General features: G+C 55.1%; 1 protein-coding gene across 2 annotated transcripts in view; it reads right to left on the minus strand.

Annotated features, from left to right (window-relative positions):
- MAP2K3 (mitogen-activated protein kinase kinase 3) overlaps positions 1-17,461 on the minus strand; it is a 33,690-nt gene extending 16,229 nt beyond the window's left edge. The window contains exon 1 of one of the 2 annotated variants that reach the window (XM_071571102.1): positions 17,332-17,461. In XM_071571102.1, the coding sequence (XP_071427203.1) occupies positions 17,332-17,347 (16 nt within the window). In that variant the 5' untranslated portion in view covers positions 17,348-17,461. Of the gene's footprint in view, positions 1-2,329; positions 2,683-17,331 lie in introns of those variants that run through there. The other variant, XM_071571104.1, reaches the window with a different exon arrangement.
- Positions 17,462-18,323: the final 862 nt, after the last annotated feature.

The raw sequence follows: 18,323 nt of genomic DNA on the forward strand, positions 1-18,323 counted from the left end.
AACCTCCTGCTCCATACAGGGGAGACATTTAATGCCTCCGTGCATTGCCATGAACTCTGCTCCAACAGGGGCCCTGCACATCACAGCCCATTTCCCTGTGCCCCCAAACTACCACCCTCGACTTCCCCCTTCCCACCCCATCCAGCCCAGCCCCAAAGAGCATTTCCCAGCTCCAACCTGAAAAAGCACTGATTAAACTGCAGGTATTTCGCCACCACTCCCAGCTCTGCCTGGGCCACCTACGTTGGCGGAAAACCCAGCTCAGCCCATGCCTGCAGGAACAAAGGCAGCCTGGATGCTGCCCTGCAGCCAGGGAGCTCAGGCAGACATTGGATTTGCCTGTTATGGCTTTCCTAAAATTTGCCAGGAGATTTTCAGCCCCTGCAGCCTGGCTTGAACTCCTTCTTGCTGAAGCTTCTCTCGCTGTTTGCAGCACCAGTGCCTTTACAGCCCTCCAAGGAAAGCCAGTGCCTTGTTCAGAGTGAATGAGAGTGAAGGAAAGACTGGGGAGGGGAGGAAAAAAAAAAGAAAAAAAGCAAGAAGCAGAAAGGCAGTGGGATGGGTACAACATGACCCTGCAATTCAAGCCCTTCAGTCCCAGGACAGCATTTGCCTTTAGCCCCCACAGGCAGCTGCTGTCAGCTCCTTCCCACAAGCGGGCCCCAGAATTGCCTCTCCCACATTTGCAGGGTCGGTGCAGGAGGAATTGCTAGAATGTGCACAACTGCCTGTCACCTGAGAACACTCCAGTTCCCCGGGGTTCTCACCAGAGGGTGTCTGCAAGCACAGAGCAGGGCTCCCCTCTAAAGCTCCCTCCACACAGGCTGCACAGCAGCACGAGAAGGCAGACTGGGGACATGTCACAGTTCTCCCTGCAAACCCAGGGCTCTGCTGCCAGCCCCGAGCCCATGGGATGGCAGGGCACTGCTCTGGGCAGCAGAAGGGGCTGCCAGCCATGGACACACAGGGCACAGCACCCTGCACCCCGGGCAGGGGAAAATTAGCTGACAGAAGTTCCTCGTGCGGCTGAAATTGTAACCCACGTGATGCTGCAGGCACGTAACTGCATCCTTTATGCTAAGAAAGGCACCATTTCCTCCTAAAGAAAAAAAAAAGCCTAGCAATTTTTTTTCTCATGCTATAACCTCCAGCAGTTCAGAACCACCACAGACACTTCCTGGAACTGCTTAATTCTACACCGGAATCCTCATCTTTGCCACTACCAACTTCAGCCCTATTAAGTTGCACCTCTCCCCGGGAGGTTTATCCTTCCCACTCCACTGGCGTGGGTGGAGAGAAACGAGCAGGACAATCTAAAGAACTGCAAATAAAACTATTTGCCTGAGTCGACCTTTGAAATGAAACCTCTCCGCTGCCTCCCCAGGGTTGCAGCCCCAGGTGAAGTCCTGGGGACGGCTGAGGCACGGGAGGCTGCTCGGCTTCCTTAGTGCTGGGAGAAATACTTGGGATGCATCCCGGTTCTGCTCCGTCAGAGCAGGAGAGTCAAATGCCATGGATAAGGCAGAAGGCTGGAGGGTGGATCCCAGCCCCGCTGCAAAGAAAGAGCTGGAACAAAAAAGCATGAAGAAAACAAAAAGGGAATAAAGACATCTGAGGCAGGGTGCAAAGCAGAGAGGGGAATTTGGGTGCTTGGTCATGAGAGCCAGCTCCTCGCAGGCACACTTTGTGCTATTTTCCACCGATGAGAGTGGAAAAAGCTATCTGTGGAAGTGGAAAAAGGGCTCTCAACCTGCCGAGAGCCATCACTCATCAGCCCGCCGAGGTCCGGCTGCAGAGGGGGCTCGGGCGGGTCAGCGCCGCACTCCTCACTTCTGCAAAAACTGCCGGCAAGGAGGAGGAAAAAACACGCTGCACAAAAAGCCCCTTGCAGCCCTGAACCAACCTGTGAGCCTGTGCTGAATCACAGCTGCTGACTGCGGGGTCGTGGGCACCCACTTTTCCCACGCAACAGGCTTTTTGGTGCGGGACAAGCATGCAAGAGCTGCTGGAAAACCCTGCGTCCCAGGAATGCAACTCCAACCGGAGCCAGCTTTACCCTATGCATTTTTACCCTCTGCATTTTTTCCTTTAGACACGCTAGATTTTTTTTTTCAATTAAGACGCCAGAGTTTTAACCCCACACAAAACATGCAAGTTTCCAGTGCTTTAAAAACAAATCTCCAGCTGCAAATACCGACACCCCCTCCCAAGCAAAGAGAAAGAAACAAAACCGCATGGATTGACCCCCGAAAGTTGCACAGCCTCTTCTAGCACCAAACCCAGTTCTTTGCTCTCCCCCAGCACGTGTTTTGGAAATTGCAACATCTACCTTGCTTCTTGTCCATGGCTTCCCAGAAATGAAGCGCAGCAACGGCACGCCTGGCAGAAGAGAGGGATGGGGGCGGACTGGAAGAGGGAGGGGAAAAGAATTCCCGTAGGATCCAGCGCACGGCACTTCTTTGCAAGAACTGATGATTCTTTTCAGTGGGAATGCATGGCCCCAAGCGCTCGCTGGCTCCGCGCAGCTCTGCCTGCCCGACGTCCCCAGCTCCCGGGGGTCCCCAAGGCTGGGAGCAGCAGTGGAAGCGACTGGGGGCAGTCAGGGAAGGCAGAGCCGCGCTCCCGCATCGGCAGCTGCCGAGCTTGGCCGGACACGAGCTCCGATTACCCTTGAAAGCTGAACAGTTGTAAAAACTGCAGCAGCGAAATAGCAGGTGACGTCAACAGGAAACTGGTGGGGAGCCAGAGCCAGAGCCAGAGCCAGCTCCGGGAGCGCTGGATCGCTGCAGAGCATCCTGCTGGGACGCGCTTTCCTCCGACACACTGACTCATCCAAACCCAGCATCCCACCAGAGCGCCCAGGCACCATCCCACATCCCACCAATGTCCCATGCCCCGGGACAGCCCTGGCACCATCCAGCATCCCACCAGAGCGCCCTGGCACCATCCAGCATCCCACCAGAGCGCCCCAGGCCTCAGGACAGCCTGGCACCATCCAGCATCCCACCAGAGCACCCTGGCACCATCCAGCATCCCACCAGTGCACCCCTGGTCCCGGGACAGCCCTGGCACCATCCAGCATCCCACCAGAGCACCCCTGGCCCCGGGACAGCCCTGGCACCATCCAGCATCCCACCAGAGCGCCCTGGCACCATCCAGCATCCCACCAGAGCGCCCCAGGCCTCAGGACAGCCTGGCACCATCCAGCATCCCACCAGAGCACCCTGGCACCATCCAGCATCCCACCAGAGCGCCCCAGGCCTCAGGACAGCCTGGCACCATCCAGCATCCCACCAGAGCACCCTGGCACCATCCAGCATCCCACCAGAGCGCCCTGGCACCATCCAGCATCCCACCAGAGCGCCCTGGCACCATCCAGCATCCCACCAGAGCGCCCCGGCACCATCCAGCATCCCACCAGAGTGCCCCTTGCCCCAGGACAGCCTGGCACCATCCAGCATCCCACCAGAGTGCCCCTGGCACCATCCAGCATCCCACCAGAGCACACCTTGCCCCAGGACAGCCCTGGCACCATCCAGCAGGGCAGAGGAGAGCCCACGCGCGCCGGGATGGAAAGAGGTCACATTTCGTTGTGCTGCAGGTGACACGCTAATTGCTCTGCCACTAACAACTATTACCACAACAAATAGTAGAAATATTGTTCCATGACAATACCAGCACGGAGCTTGGCAGCTATTGCAGGGTGACAACCCAGACGAGAAGGCATCTCTGGTGGCAAAATATAAATGGCTACGTGGATTTGGCTGGGAAATGCAAGGGAGAGTGGGGAAATAAAAGCATTCGTTTCTGTGCAAACACGTGTAAGAAAAGCAGTGGCAAAGTCTCGCTGCTCTTCCCCTTTTCCTCAGAACCAGCCTGGCAGAAGCCAGAGCTGTCGCTGCTGATCAAAGCCAGGCTCAGCTTTGACAGGCTGCAGTTTTGTTTTCAACTTCCCTGACAGCCTGGAGGGCAGAAACTGTACCAGCTTCTTTACCTTGCACTAATTATAGAAAATCTGCTGGTGCTTTGCTCCTGAGCTCTCTCTCCCCCAACTCCAGGCTGTGCTGGGCCATGCACATTTGCAGGCTGAAAAGTCAGAGGTCAAGGTAAATGCACATACCAACATAATGAGTGGCTCTAATTTTAAATAGTGTTTATGTAAGCCCCAGAAGGGCTGCGGAAGGTATTTTCTCAGGCTCATTTCCACTCCCAGGGTATAGTTTCAGGCACAGATCATCAGCACATAAAGGATGCTGACGCAGGAGCTGCTACTGCAGATGGCACTGAGAGCCACCAGCACCATCCCCAGCACTCCTGGACAGAGCAATGCTGCATTGTCCTCCCATCCCAAACTCTCTTGACATTAATTCCCCCTGACCCAGACATAGACAATCCAAGCATCTTCAGACACCCACTGAGTCAGAGCTGCTTTGGAGTAGAAAGTCCCTAACCCAGCAAGTGGGATGGGAAACATTTTTCTTTGAATTAGTTCTGTTGGGTTTCAGCGCCCCAGGACCAGGGGTGGGGTAAAGCAAGAGCTTCCCGACATCTCAAAAGCATCTTAGAAAACAAACAAACAAATAAACCAACAAAACAAACAAAAATAAACCCAGGCATCCTTTCAAGCCTCACCATTGGCAGCCCTTTCAAAAGTTTGTCAGCACAGTAGGAATTGCTCGCCCTCAAAAAATATGCACCTTTCTCCCTTAATTATCCATTCCTTTCTAGGCCACAGGTAATTCCGAAGGAACAAAAGGCAGGGGGTGTTTCACTGGTGTTAATGAAGCCTCCCCACACCTCGGTGCTGGGATGTCACCCTGTGACAGCTGAGGGAAGCTGGGGGAGCAAATCCTGCCATGGGGAGAAGTCAGGCACTCGGCACAGGGTCTGGCACACCCTGGCAGAGCCAGGGACAAGGATGGCTCCCATCCCTCCTGCCAGTGGGCTGGCTCGAGTAAATGGAAGAGCACACCCTGAAAAACAGCAATGAGCTCAAACAGTGCCCTGCCAGCGCCAGGCCCCTCTCCCCACCCTTCCCCTGCACTCAGGCAGCCTCTCCCAAGCCCACTTTGGTTAAGGTCAGGTCATCATTGCAGCCAGGACTAGGGATGGGGATGAGCTGCTTTGCTCAGGGACCAGGGATGGGGATGAGCTGCTTTGCCATGAGCAGCCAAAGCAAAATGTCCCATTTGGGGTTGGAAAGGAGCTTTCTGCATGTGTGTGTTTGGGATTGAGCACAAAACTAATGACTTCACCTCTTCCAAAAGAAGAGACACTGCCTAACCAGGGAAAGGGTGTGATTTTCATGGAATGGCTCATTTCCTCTCATCAGGGAGAAGCCCAAGCACCAGCTGGCTGCACCATCCCAGTACCACACTGCCTGATGCCCATCACATCTCACCCTCCAGCCAGGAACTGCAGCAGCTCTCCTGGCCACATCTGTAGTGCAGCCACTGCCCTAAGCATAGGATGCACTCACCTTTCCACATAGAAGGCACACACCCCAGGGCAAAGCCCCCTGTGCCCAAGCCATGCACAGGACACACAGCCTGGAAACTCTGCAGCTCTGTTTTAAAGCAGAGCCTTTGGACCAAATCCAGTAGGAAAGGGAGCAGGGTTATCTCTCACACCCTCGGACAGTGTTTGGGGATGACCAATCACAACACTGTGCAGGACTCGTGTCCTCCAGCAGAGCAGGATGTCACACCAACAGTGCCACCAAACCTGGGTGAGACCAATGCAAGGGAGAAGGGTGAGACCTCCCAGTGCCCAGTGAGGGATTTGGGGACAGGCACATTAGCCAAATATCACAGAATCATAGAATATAATTGATTGGGTTGGAAAAGACCTCCGAGATCATCAAGTCCAACCCTTGGGCCAACTCCAGTCCCTTTACCAGATCATGGCACTCAGTGCCATGGCCAATCTCAGTTGAAAAACCTCCAGGGATGGGGAATCCACCCCCTCTCTGGGCAGCCCATTCCAATGCCTGAGCACTCTCTCTGCAAAGAATATTTTTTCTGATCTCCAGCTTAAATTTCCCCTGGCAGAGCTTGAGCCCATCATGCCCCCTTGTCCTATTGCTGAGTGCCTGGGAGAAGAGACCAACCCCCACCTGGCCAGAACTTCCCTTCAGGTAGTTCCAGACAGTGCTGAGGTCACCTCTGAGCCTCCTCTTTTCCAGGCTAAACACCCCCAGCTCCCTCAGCCTCTCCCCACAGCACTTGTGCTCCAGTCCCTTCTCCAGCCTCGTTGCTCTTCTCAGGACCCGGGACAGGCACATTAGCCAAATATGGGGACAGGCACATTAGCCAAGGCCAGGGACAGCCAGAGCCAACGCTGGCACAGCCACCTGTGGGGCTCCCAGCCACGCCCGGGCTCGGTGCAGTGGGCAGATAACACAGCCCTGCCGGCAGCTCCGGGAGGATGTCACCGCCCAGGCACATTCCACTTGTATTTTTAGGTTACCTGCACAACCCCGAGGGCTGGGAAAAGCCTTTCATTTTGTGTTCTGTCCCCACGTGGCAGCTTGCTCTCCTCCAGCCCTGTGATGATGGAGCACATGGATTCCACTCCAAGAAACCACACATGACCAGAGAACAGACTCCCTTCAGGAAGCTGCAAATCCTTGTCTGGCTGACACTCACACAGTGACATTACAGGACGTGTCACACACACACCAGGAGCCACAACTTGTGCAAAACCCCAGTGCAAAGGTGGGGACAGTCACAGGGGCGCCTCTTCAGACATTGCCTGCTTTGCATCCACTGCTCCAACTGGATTTTCCCACAGGAAAAACCAAAGCAGCAGCTGAGGCTGCACCTCCTCCAAGCTCAGCTGCAGCACAATGGCAATGTGAACACACTAACAACAGACTGGGAAGATGCTTGGGATGGGTAATGAACCCAGCTATGGATCGTCAGGAATCCTGGAGCTGGACAGCACAGGGACACACAGGGCCAGTGTGAAACCCCCAGCCATCAACCACCCCGTGGGACCAGCACAGACTGCACCGAGTTGGCTGCAGACACTGGCGAGTCGCCACGAGACAAAGGTCTGGAAGGAATCCCAGCCCTGCCTCTGGGATTGTCAGGAAAAGGCAAAGGAGACTGCTTAGAGAAGAGCAAGAAGCATGCTATTAAAAACAAATAAATAAATAGAAAAGAAAGAAGCAGAACCACCACCACTTGTGCTGACCTCGTGCCAGCAGGGACCCAGCCCTCCCGGAGCATCACTCCTCCCTTTGACTTCTCACTCCATAGGGAAAGCCAGGAAAAAAATTAAATCTGTTTGTAATTGATGTGACCGTCTGGTGACGGTTTTCTGATGGGAAAGAAAACTCAAACCGTTCTTGGAACAGATCAGCTTGACAGGAGGCACAGTGGGAAAGAAAAAAGAGTCATTTGACTTTGTAATTGTCAGCAGTAACTCAACTCCAGAGTCAACAGACACTTTATCAATCCAAATTGGCGTAATTCAAGTACTTCCAAGTGTTCTCAAAACGTTGTAAACTTGTTAAAAAAGCAAAGTATTCTGCCCTCTTCTTCTAAGGAGATTCTTAAAAAAAAAGGTTAGAAAAAAAGATTTCTACCATCCTCCCTCCAGTTTACTTTGGGCAGGGACAGAGTGATTTCATCTCTGCAAATGATGTAAGACAGAGCAGGCACCTGCTCTGAAAACAGAACTTATGGAGGGGAAAAAAAACAAGGAAAGCCTCAATGTCCACAGAGAGAGGCAGAAACGAGAGACTGACCCAGGTGCTTCCCTGGCCCAGAGGCTTCAGGCAGGTCTTTCAAGTCCAGCATCTGTGCTGGGGAATGGGGCAGGCAGAGGGTTGACAGTGCCACCATCCCTCTAGGACTTGGAGCACTTCCCTGCTCCCAGGATGCCACCACAGCTCAGGTGGACAAAACCTGTGCATCTTCAGAGGAAAACCTCTGCTCTCCAGCACTGCCCCAGCACCACCTCTTGGGGTGCAGGAGCAGAGAACATCTTTGATTATTTCCTTTGGAGCAGGGCACTGCTCTGGTGGCTTGTGGAAAACAGTATGTGAGTGCTGGGCTACAATTCCCTACATCTCCTGCTGTTCCATGCCAATTCCTTTCTCTTTTTGGTGCACATTTAAAGCCTTCCCTGCCTCTCTCCCCCCTGTCCTTCTCCGTTCCAGGGAACCAGGCAGAAGTCACAAATGCAAAGGGCTCATCTCACCAGGGAGTTCAGGCAAAGCAGACACAGCCACTTGGAGACCCCATAGACAGAAAAATCCATTCCCATGGTGAAGGAGGAGCCAGGATTCTTGCCCAGGCTTGGATGAGGCAGAGGAAAAACACAGGCTGAGAGCAGCCAGAGAATACTGAGACTGTCCAATTCCCCTCAGGCCACTGCTCAGCCTTATCTCCATGTAAAGCCTGTTACTGCACTCCAACTTCAGCACTCGGCCAAAAAGCACCAATCTTAGTCACCAGTGATGCTCCCAAGTCAAGAGAAGTGGCAGGTGTCCCCTTTGGACCCTGTGACCTGCTTGCAACAGGGGCTGCAAGTAAGGGCTGAGGTAGGAAGGGGAGAACTGGCTCCGAAAACCCCCAGGAGAGCTCAGCCCCAGCAAGCCAGACTGGCACCTCTTTCCATGGCACCAACCACACCATCCCTACCACCTGCCCTGTGAACCCCTTGTCCTCCCATCACTGTTCCTCTGCCCCAGGGGACAGACTACACATCCACATTCTCAGGACACATCCCATGTCCAGCTGGTCCATGAGATCAGCTCCTGCTGCTCACTGGTTTAGGAAGGTAAAGATATATATATGTATCTCCTACACAGACACACAGACAGATAGATAGATAAGCACCATATACTTTTTAAAATCCACATTTTGCAGAAATCACCTGTAAACATTTTTCTCCTTTGTTCCTCTATACTCCTTGCTGCTAAGCTTAAAAATCTCCCCCCTGAGTTAAAGGCTGGACCACCAGCACACCGACAGCCCCACCACACAGCATCCCCCTGTAGCATCCCACATCCACAGGCTCTCATCACAGCCTGCACCAGCTCTGTGTGGGGAAAACACCTGTTTTGTGGTGGATTTGCCCAGTACCCACAGGGCAGCTTTCATTCATGCCAGGGCAAAGCAGGGGCTCCACAGGAAATGTGCCCACAGCTCGGTGGAGTTTCAACACTGTGGCCCCAGCAGGAAGGGCACGGCCTCACTCAGCTGCTCCCTTTGGGTGGGATTTATCTCTTTTCCCTTCCTTTTGTCACTCTCTCCTATCCACCTAAGGCGCTGCAGTTTTTCCAGAGTTCGGGGAAGTGAGTGTTGGAGGCTTTTCCTAGTAAAGCTGGATGAAAAGCTGCCCCTGTGTCCCAGGAACACAGAGGTCTCGCAGACAGGCTGGTCCCGGCGCATCCGGCTCATGTCCTGGCTCCGGAGCTCACAGGCAGTGACTCAGAGCAGCTCAGGCTGCAGCTCTCCTGGGGCACATTCAGGGAGGGCTCCATCTAAACAAGGAACAATTCCCAAGAATCCCTTTTATGCCAGAAGAGCGAGCTCACATCCGTGTTTTGGGGGAAGGAGCAGTGTGACATGTGGAGAGGAGCTGTAAGGAGAGTGTGGAACTCAGCCCTGCGTCAGATCAAAGGAGGCAGCGCTGGCTCCAGTCCCTGTGACATCCCACACGGTTTCCCTCGCTGAGATGAGGCTGTAAAACCCCATGGGGAAACCCACAGTTACCAAACAGGAGATCCAAAATTCAGGGTAAACTCTTGCAGGTACCTGGAAGGTACACAAAGGAATGGCACGCAGAGGGAGCTGCTGGGGGAAAAGCTGAGTGGTTTTCTAGCACTGTAGCAAAGCACACACAGGGCTGATAAGGGTTGAAATTACAAATTCACCCACAGTTTCTGCCTGGTGATTTCTTCACTGGCACCACCCAGGTGTCCTTCAAGAAACCAGGAAGTGACAGGGGTAATTAATACTTGCAAAAAGCTGCTCTTGAGCAAGAAAGTAGAATCTGCAGAGCACAAGAGGCAAAAAAACCACAGCACAGCCCTGCAGGTATCCTGGGCACCAAGGACAACCCCAGCCCTGGCAGTGCCAGCCATCCTCTGGCATCTGGTGCTCACCACTGATGCTCACAGCCAAACAATCACAGGGATCAACGAAAAACCTGGAGGAAATGGGCTGCAGATGCTAACAAAGAGCAAACACTGAGAGGTGCAGAAGATCTAAAACATCCACCACATCTCTATTTCTAAAGCTGTGTGGAACTGCTCCCAGACTGAAGGAAATCTGCTCAAGAGAGAAACAGAGCATAGCACAGAGGCTGGGACAGGTCCAGAGTGGTCCTCCAGCAGCACCACCACCCACCTCCCACCCCTGGCACCTTCATCCTCCTTTCTGCACCATTACACCAGTTTTTTTGACCACTGAGCTACTGCCCACAGGGATGGCAGTCACTGTTTCACCCGTGGTGCTCCCAGCTGCAGATCTGACACAGGGTTGGATGATTTTATTTGTGAGGAGAACAGGGAAACCTCAGAAATCAGCTGAGCCCACGTGCACACACACAGAGGTGTCTCACACTGCCCTGCCCTGTGCTGGCAGGGATCTTCTGGGTGCAGGTAAAGGGCTTTACAAACAGCCACGTGGGGCTGGGCCTGTCACCTCCCCCTGAGCACCTCTCAGAGGTGTTTGGCAGATGACAAAGAGCAGCCAAAGCCATGTATCAGCACAAGATCACCTCATTTCTGGCTGAGCTGCAACTTGGCAGCCTGTCAGGAGATAAACCGAGCGGTCTGCAGCGGTGATGGATTTTTAACTATGCAGAGCAGCTTTCTTCAAAAGCCTCGCCAGTGAGCACATCTGGCTCTCAGCAAAGAGCCACGTCATTTCTAGTGACGAGCTGCAAAGACATCTCATGTCTTACAGAACAACACACCCCTGCAGCCATGCCCAAAACATCCAGGACTGATTCAGAGGGGCCATCCCGGGGATTGCACACTTTGCTGCTCCTGCTCCATCATCTCCCTCTCCAGCCTCAACTTTCCCACTCCTACCCCAAATAAAACAAGATCTTCATCCTACAGCAGAAAATGCCTCCATCACACAGAATATTTGCCCTTCACTGCCTTAAGGAGGAAACAGTCTCCTGCAGGGAGGGAAGAGTGCAGCAAGAGGGAACAGCTGCTCCAGCTGTGCCAGATGCCCTCCAGCAAGCCAGGTCAAATGCTGCCAACTCCAAGCTGCTGTTAACACACAGCAGTGCAGACATCCACGGCAGCAAACCCCTGCAGCACAGCTGCTGTGTCAGCCCTGCCCGTGGGACTCCAGCTGGGAGGGAATTTATACACACACACCCCACAAAGCAGTATCTAACTGGCCTGCAAGCCCAGACAAGCTGACACTCCCCAGATAACCTCGTCATCCTCCCCTAAACCACCCCCAGCCCATCCACGTAACCAGCCCTGCGTGTTTATGATCTGTCACACACATGACTGTCACCTGCCAAGCCCTGCAGGACAACTTCTTCCCCTGCTGCCCCTCTGTCCTGCATCACCAGTCCCATCATTGGCAGGGCATGTGGCACCACCAAAGAGATGGACCCCATCCCAGCTTCAGGGATTTATGAATTCCTGACTGGAAACCTCCCTGACCTTTCTGAATCAAACACAACCATTAAAAGAAGGTTTTGAGTTTCCTAAAAGGAACTATCATGGCAGGGGCAAACACCCATGACAAGGGGAACTCAGTGTCCAACAGACAGATTCATAGAATCATAGAATGGATTGGGTTGGAAAAGACCTCCGAGATCATCAAGTCCAACCCTTGGTCCAACTCCATTCCCTTTACCAGATCATGGCACTCAGTGCCACAGCCAATCTCAGTTTAAAAACCCCCAGGGATGGGGAATCCACCCCCTCTCTGAGCAGCCCATTCCAATGCCTGAGCACTCTCTCTGCAAAGAATTTTTTTCCAGAGAAAAGAGGGTCCAAGCACCACTACCTTCCTCAGAGAGCTCCATCAGATACAAGCAGTTCAGCTGATGCCAGTGCCAAACCACAGCTAAGGTTAACAGCCTCTGATGGGAAATTACTTGTACTGAGCACTCCGGAGGTTTCTTCCTTTCCAAACCAGATTTTTCTTTGGTGGTGGTGTGCAGAGAGGAAGGCTGAATGCTCCACAAACAACTTCTGGTAAGTGTTGTCTCCTCCTCATCCTGCATCCTCTTACACTCAAGTTACCTTTCTAATGGAAATTTATCTTAAAAAAATAATTTCAGTTGAAATTAGGAAATTAAGGCTGAGAGCAGGAGACAGGCTGAGTGAGCAGTGCCCCTCCCTGAGCACAGGGAGGCAGGAGGATGGAGGCTGTGGCAGGTCAGTGAGTGCTGAGAGGGTCCAACTCCCCCCACCTTCACCCCACTGCAGGTCCAGGACCTCTCCCAGTGTTAGGCAATGATTCCCTTCCTCCCCTACACTGGGACCATGGGACCCCCAAACTCTGCCCTTCCCCTAAGCCACATTATAACCCAGCACATCCTGCACCTGCAGCAACTCTGCTCCAGACAGGGAAGAGGCTGCAAGAGAAAGTAGCAGGCAGGGAATGCTGTCCCAGCTCCAGAAAAAGGAGCAGATGTGCCCACTGCAAACTGAGGCCCAGTGGGGCCACACAGCACCACCATGCCCAGTAATTCCAGTGTTCCTTGGGCAATGAACACTGGGACTCACAACACTGCCACAGCATCACCCCCACACAGACAAGGGGCTGTGGAGAGATGGAATAACCCCCAGGTGGAAAATACAACAAAAACTTCCAGTTTCCACTCCAAAAAAAACCTCTCTGCCCTCTCCCCCACTCAAAATTGCTGACTAACACTTGACCTGTTCTACAGAGGTTTGTCAGCAAGAAGCAGTTGGTACATCCAGCTCTGCATGTGCCCACAAGCCATCCTGAGTCATGCCAGTAAAACCCCAAAGTTTTTGTTGATGGAGTAAAATCAGCTCCCCAGACAACACAAGTTCCTCTCCCAGCTCTTTTCTCTGCCTGAGCAAAGCCTTATTAACACGAGCAGAAAAAAAACATCTTCCATCCAAAAACCCACAGAGCCCCACGACTGCAGAGGTGGCACTTTGGGTGACAAAATCACCAGAAAGCTGCTCCCATTCCCAGACACACAAAGGGAACTTGTACAAAGCACAGGTGAGTTTCCTCCAGCAACAACCACCTTTGCAGCTCTGAGCTGGAAAATAAAAGCAGCAACTCTGAAGGAGAAACATTATCCACTGAAAAAACAAGCAGGGAAGGATCCCTCCAGGGAGGGCAAGTGATTGCTGAAGCACTGCTAAATATTTATCACACCCAACATGATATTTTCCAGGCGCCCACTGTTGTGGTGGGAGAAAGCACAAGGAGGAGGAGGGCAGCAGCAAAGCACTGTGTTCTCTCTAGGATCGTTAGAATTAATTGGATTTGAGCTCCCTGATGCTTCAACTAGAATTAAATAAAAACCTGACTTTGTGGGATTAGAGCTCCTACCCCTCCAACCACACACACACCCTGCCTGGGGAGACCAGCCTGCTCTGCCCAAAGCCAAAATCCTCTTCTGCAGGTCATGACCCACACGTGTGTTTTTGGCAGAACTGCCTGGTTTGGGGATGGCAGCAGGAAAAGTGTGAATGGCACACGAGACAGTAGAGGATTCACAGACTGAATTGTGTAACAGTGGTGTGCTCCCACAGAGGGCACAGCCAGGGCATGGCAGGGACACGTCCCCACCGCCTGTTTACCCACCCAGAATAGATGTGCCACCAGAACAAGCACCAGTTCATCCCCAGGTCCTGGCATTCCTCACTGCTGGTTTTCCCAAGCCTCAGTGGCAAAGCCAGAGCTGCCTTCCCAGAGACACAGCCTGGCTCCAGTCGGGTCCTGATCTCTCTCCCCAACAACACCTCTATTCCCAGAGGACAATCTTGCCTTTGAATCATTCTGGCATCAGTACTGGGTGAGCCCAGGGGAGGTCAAGCAGGTCTTTTCCCTCCTGATCCCACACACACATCTGCCCTTCTTCCCCATGGCTGCTTTTTCCAGTAAACTCCATGATTTTGGGGAACAAGTGGTTCTCTACCAGCACACCCCTGCCTGTCCCTCGAGGAGGGGCTTCCCAGACATCAGGGGCCACTCAAGTCACAGCCAACACCCACCAGGACAGGCACACGGATTTCACACTCAGGGCAGGCAGAAGATACACCCTGAGGCCCAGGGGAAAGGCAACAGCCTGGATTTGTACCCACAGAATCTCAGACTTTACACCCCCTGCCATGTTTCTGCACCCACCCAAAGGCTGCAAATTCCTCAAGGCTTTATCCCCTCCCGCTTCAAACACTTGGATACAACACCCTCCCCTCACAGCATCCATTCACCAAAAATGGGGCAGACCCTGCTGGAAAATCATACCCAGGCACGTGTTGCAAGAAGCAGCTACAGGCTGTGTCCCTTGCACAGCTCTGCAAGGACACAGGGGCAGCTCCAGAGCTTTGCTCCCAGTTCCTTCCCTCAGTAACACCCATTCCAAGAGACACAGCTCCAGGGAGCTTTGGTGACCTGAGACATTTTGCATATTTTAGCAAACACCAGTGAAAGATAACACAGAACACAAGTGATGTTCTCCCACACACCTGATCCTGCGAGATAACTTGGATGGAGGAGATAGGAGCAATGGGAAAAGGAAGAAAGCCAAAATCCTCACTAAGCTCCACACAATCCCCAGAAGGTGTTTATCTCACAAGGCATGTCTAGTGCAGAGCAGGCAAAGCCCTGGCCCAGCACCATTCCTGGCTCAGCACCATTCCTGTGGCACGTGTCACTGCCAGCCACGCACATCCCCAAAAACTCCTGAGGCAGGAGACAAGCCCATGACTAAGGCAAAGTGACAGGAGGTGAGTTTTGAAAGGATCTATCATGGAAAGAGCCAACCCAGAGCTTCAACACAGCAGACTCTGGGTACAGCCCTGATCAACACAAGGCTGAGAAGAAGCAGGAAAGGAAACCTGAGACTGCTCACTGAAATTTCCTAAGGAAAATTAGGGAAATTTAGCTTAAATTCAGGCTGCCTGAAAGGAGAGGCAGAAGGAGGTGCCCCAAGTGCAGCATCCACAGTCCCAGCAGCGGGTGGGACACACCTGGACCTGCGAATGTCCCTGTGTGGCTGCAAGAAAACCCGGAGAGCTGGCACTGCCAAGGCAGGTGCAGACCAAGGGGAGGCACAAGGATGGTGAGCAGGATGAGAGGAGAGGGTTGTGAAGAGGCAGGTGTGTTACACACACCCAGGATGGACCCCTGTGCTGCTGCTGCCCTGATGGAGGCAAAGGAGCTCGGGTCAGATGGGGACTCAGCTGCTGGTGCTGAGCAGAGCTCAGGAGAACTCAGCACATGGGTGACACCTCCAGCAAAGCACAGCAGGATTAATTCACTGAATGAACCAGTTCATCACAACCAACAGCACCGTGCAACCAGAAACCTGGAGACACAGAGCAGTTCCAAACCTCCTCCAAGGAAAGCACCACGCTCCCAGGTGCTCCCACAGGCATCACCTTTTGCATCAGCCACGCTGCTTCCCCCAAAATCCTCCTAGCCCAGCTCGGGCCTCGCCTCCCACAGGGCAGGAGTGGTCCCTGGGCCAGGCTCACCTCGTCCCTCCATCCACACATCCACTGGTCATGCACAGGCAGCCAAGGAAAGGTCTGGGCCCAGGTGTGCCAGGCAGAGCCTTTTAAGAAGCCCGGTTGATCCCTTCCAGCTCGGGACAGCTGGAGGCATGTGCTCCTACCTGTGAGTCAGCAGCTCCGCAAATCGCTGCTGATTCACCCCCTGCTTACACAGCAAACAGGAAACTCAGGTCCACATTCCCTCCGGATAAGACATGGAGCGTTTAAAAGCAGTGGGGGGGGGAAAAAAGTCACGCCGCGGTGCGTTCATCTGCTCACATGGCTCCTGACTCCGACCTTCCAGCCCATCACTCCCGCACAGGGAAAACCCCTCGCATTTCATTCCAGTGATAAGACAGAGGCAGCAGCCGCACTCCGTGTGCTCCCTCCTCCGTCCGGTCTGCGCGTACGGCGCCGATCCAACAGGCTCCCGGGGGCACCGGGACACGGGCAAAGCATCCATCCCTCCCTCCCTCCCAGAGCGATGCCATCCATCCATCCATCCATCCATCCATCCATCCATCCATCCATCCATCCCAGAGCGATGCCATCTATCCGTTCCTCCATCTCAGAGGGATGATATCCATCCCTCCCTCTATCCACCCCACAGCGATGCCATCCATCCCTCCACCCCAGAGGGATGCCATCCATCCCTCCCTCCATCCCAGAGCGATGCCATCCATCCCTCCCTCCATCCCAGAGCGATGCCATCCCTCCCTCCCTCCCTCCCTCCATCCCAAAGCGATGTCATCCCTCCCTCCCTCCATCCCAGAGCGATGCCATCCATCCCTCCATCCCAGAGCGATGCCATCCATCCCTCCCTCCATCCCTCCCTCCCTCCATCCCAGAGCGATGCCATCCGTCCCTCCATCCCAGAGCGATGCCAGCCGGCCAGCACTCCCCTCGGGACGGGCACAGGCCACCTGAGTCACGGCCATGCTCTACAAATAACGCCCGTGACACACGGTCACGGTCACGCTCCCCGGCCGCGCCGAAACTCCAACACGGCGCTCCCGGCACACGCCGGCACCGGGCCCCAAACCCTGGCACGAGGTGACACGAGGTGACACGGGGTGACGCGAGGTGACACGAGATGACAGGAGGTGACACGAGGTGACACGGGGTGACACGAGCCCTGTCCTCCCCATCCGGACGAGCCAAGCCGAAGGCTCTGCTCACCTGCGGCTCCGCGGAGCGGCCCGTCCCGCCGGACAGGGCTCCCGCAGCCGCACACAGCCCTCGGCAGTTCGTGCGCTTCTCCCCCCGCCAGCGGGAGCCTCGCCCACCGTTCCCCGCGGATCCCCCGCGGCCCCTCCGCCCACACCCACGCGGGCTCCGCCGTCCCGGGGGATGCAGGACCGGCCCCGGGGCCCGTGCAGAGGAAGCCGCGAGGGGAGCCCACGCCCGGCGGGTTGGGCAACACCCCCGGCCCCGCGGTTACAACAGCCGCGCTCCCCGGACACCCCCCGGGCCCGGCCCCGGCCCCAGTCCCGCTCTCCGGACACCTCCCGGGCCCGATCCCGGCCCCAGTCCCGCTCCCCGAACACCCCCGGTCCCGGTCCCGGTCCCGGCCCCGCCCCGGTCCCGATCCTGGTCCCGCTGCCCTGGACACCCCCCGGCCCCGGCCGTACCTTTGGGCAGGGACATGTCGCTGTCGCCGTGGCTGTGCCTGTCGCTGTCGCCGTGTCTATCGCGGCCCGGCGGGCCCGGGCTGAGCGGAGCCCGCGAGTCCCGCCCGGCGCGGCCCCGCCGGTAACACAGCCCGCCGGGCTCCGCCCCCCGCGCCGCGATTGGCCAGCGCGGCCGAGAGGGCGTGGCTAAGGCGTCCGCGCGCAAACAGCTTTGCGGTTCTCGGGCACGGTTGCAACGGGGAAGTGAGGCGGGCGGGCGGGCGGCGCTGCACCGTACCAGAGGGTGGCACCTCTGTCCCCGTCACCGCGGTGGCCCTGCCGCGACACGCGCGACACTCTGGGGCGTGGAGCATCGCCCCGGGAGCTCTGTCCTGGGCCGCACCTCGCCCCACGCGCCTGGCGTCGCGATGCTGGGCTGGGGGGCTGGTGCTGTCAGCTGAGAACGGTCAGCTCATCGCATCGTCCGTGGGTCCCGAACTCCGTGGGTCCGGATGGAACATGGGCAGGGACGCCAGGAAATGGCTGGAGCTGTGTCTGGAGAGGTTTAGGCTGGATCTCAGGAAAAGGCTCTTCCCCCAGAGGGTGGTGGGCACTGACCAGGCTCCCCAGGGCAGTGGGCACAGCCCCAAGGCTGCCAGAGCTCCAGGAGGGTTTGGACAACGATCTCAAGGACAGGGGGGGAATTTTGGAGGTGTTCTCTGCAAGGCCAAGAGCTGGACCGGATGATCCTTGTGGGTGCTTTCCAAGTCAGGATATTATTATAGTAATTCTATGATTTATTCCTGAGCCACTGAAGAACAGATCCCTTCCAGCCCTGGACTGTGTGGGGGCACATCCCTGGGTGGGGTGAGGATGCTCCCCTGAACTCCTGAGCTGGGCTGCAGCCAGAAGTGCTGGACAGAATGTGAGAGATGCAGTTCAACAAGCAAAAAGGAGATTCCAAGTACCATTTTCTGGCTGGAATCCCCAGTGTGATCCATACAGACACAAAG

The sequence above is a fragment of the Pithys albifrons genome, chromosome 16 (assembly GCF_047495875.1).
Source record: "Pithys albifrons albifrons isolate INPA30051 chromosome 16, PitAlb_v1, whole genome shotgun sequence".
Lineage (NCBI taxonomy): Eukaryota > Metazoa > Chordata > Aves > Passeriformes > Thamnophilidae > Pithys > Pithys albifrons.